At 45.8% G+C, this 1,108-nt stretch overlaps 2 protein-coding genes across 3 annotated transcripts in view; one reads left to right on the top strand and one right to left on the bottom strand.

Moving 5' to 3' along the window:
* The window catches only part of LOC119590589 (piggyBac transposable element-derived protein 4-like), a gene marked incomplete in the record, with an annotated part of 3,277 nt that overhangs the window by 729 nt on the left and 1,440 nt on the right, over positions 1–1,108 (bottom strand). Inside the window, 2 exon segments of one of the 2 annotated variants that reach the window (XM_037939264.1) lie at positions 52–185; positions 291–795. In XM_037939264.1, coding sequence (XP_037795192.1) covers positions 52–148 — 97 coding nt within the window. 2 annotated transcript variants of the gene reach the window in all.
* Positions 1–1,108, top strand: part of LOC119590588 — a gene marked incomplete at both ends in the record, with an annotated part of 17,691 nt that overhangs the window by 15,150 nt on the left and 1,433 nt on the right.

The following is a 1,108-nucleotide window of genomic DNA, read 5'->3' as shown; positions in this document are numbered from 1 at the left end:
CGAGTTCGTGATCAGTCGCAATAATTTGAGGGTTTCCACAACCCCGTGATCAGTCGCAATAATTTGAGGGTTTCCACAACCCCATTATCATGCGGAACCCAAGGTATGCCATGACCTCCTGCCTGGACATGGGCATCCACTTCCTCATGTGAGGGGAGGCGGCAGGATGGGGGGCGACTGCATACCTGTGGGAGTGGAAAAGAATAACAAGTTATACATTCTGGCTACTCAATGCAAGATATTTATTCAGTATGGATAAAAATGGAAATAACACAAAAGTAATAACTTACCAGTTGGTCTTCTCAACGATGTGATCAAGGAGATCTTCTGTGAAGAGACACGATAAGATCTCCAGTGGCGTACTGGAAACATCCAGCGGCACCTTTACACCTGGGTTGCCTCTGAACCCATGGCAGAATGGGACATTATCCCTAGTGGCTCCTCATTATCCATTGATAGGTCCCATTGTTCGACGTAGTCCAGTTCCTTATCTGAACTAGTGTCGAATATTGAGTCTTGCTGATCTTCTGACCTCCCGGGGAACTACTCATCCCCACTCTCCTTGGAGGAATAGTAGAAAAACGTGGTTGATCTGGAAGAGGGGGAAGAAAGCGATCGGCACAAAGGGTGTCGCCAAGGCACCTTCGAAGGAGGCGCCAAGAAGTTGATGGCTGAGGGTCATCATCAGAGCAGGAAGAGCTTCTGGACATCTTTGCAGGTCGAGGCATTGCGAGAGCAAGTAAAGAATGATGTGCAAGCACCTCTATATATGCGGGAAAATTCCTGTGCTTCGACCTGCTGGGAAACATGGAAACTAACATTAGCCAATGAGGTCAAAGCAGCATGGATCACATCACAAAGTGACCTATCACATCATTGCCTGTGTAATGACATCACTTCCATATGTGACATCATTTACTACTATGTAGAAGTAAGATGGCAGCTGTAAGTGACATCACATCCTCTGTGTGAGTATGTATGGTTGTCCACGCGTGCATGTGTGTGTGTTTTTAAAGTAAAGATGATGTCTGTATTGACATCACTTATCTTCATGAAATCATGTCCTCTTCATGATGTTACTGCCTTTTCATGGCGTCACTTCATCTTC

The sequence above is a fragment of the Penaeus monodon genome, chromosome 27 (genome assembly GCF_015228065.2).
Source record: "Penaeus monodon isolate SGIC_2016 chromosome 27, NSTDA_Pmon_1, whole genome shotgun sequence".
Classification (NCBI taxonomy): Eukaryota; Metazoa; Arthropoda; class Malacostraca; order Decapoda; family Penaeidae; genus Penaeus; species Penaeus monodon.
This window is presented reverse-complemented; position numbering and strand designations above follow the sequence as displayed.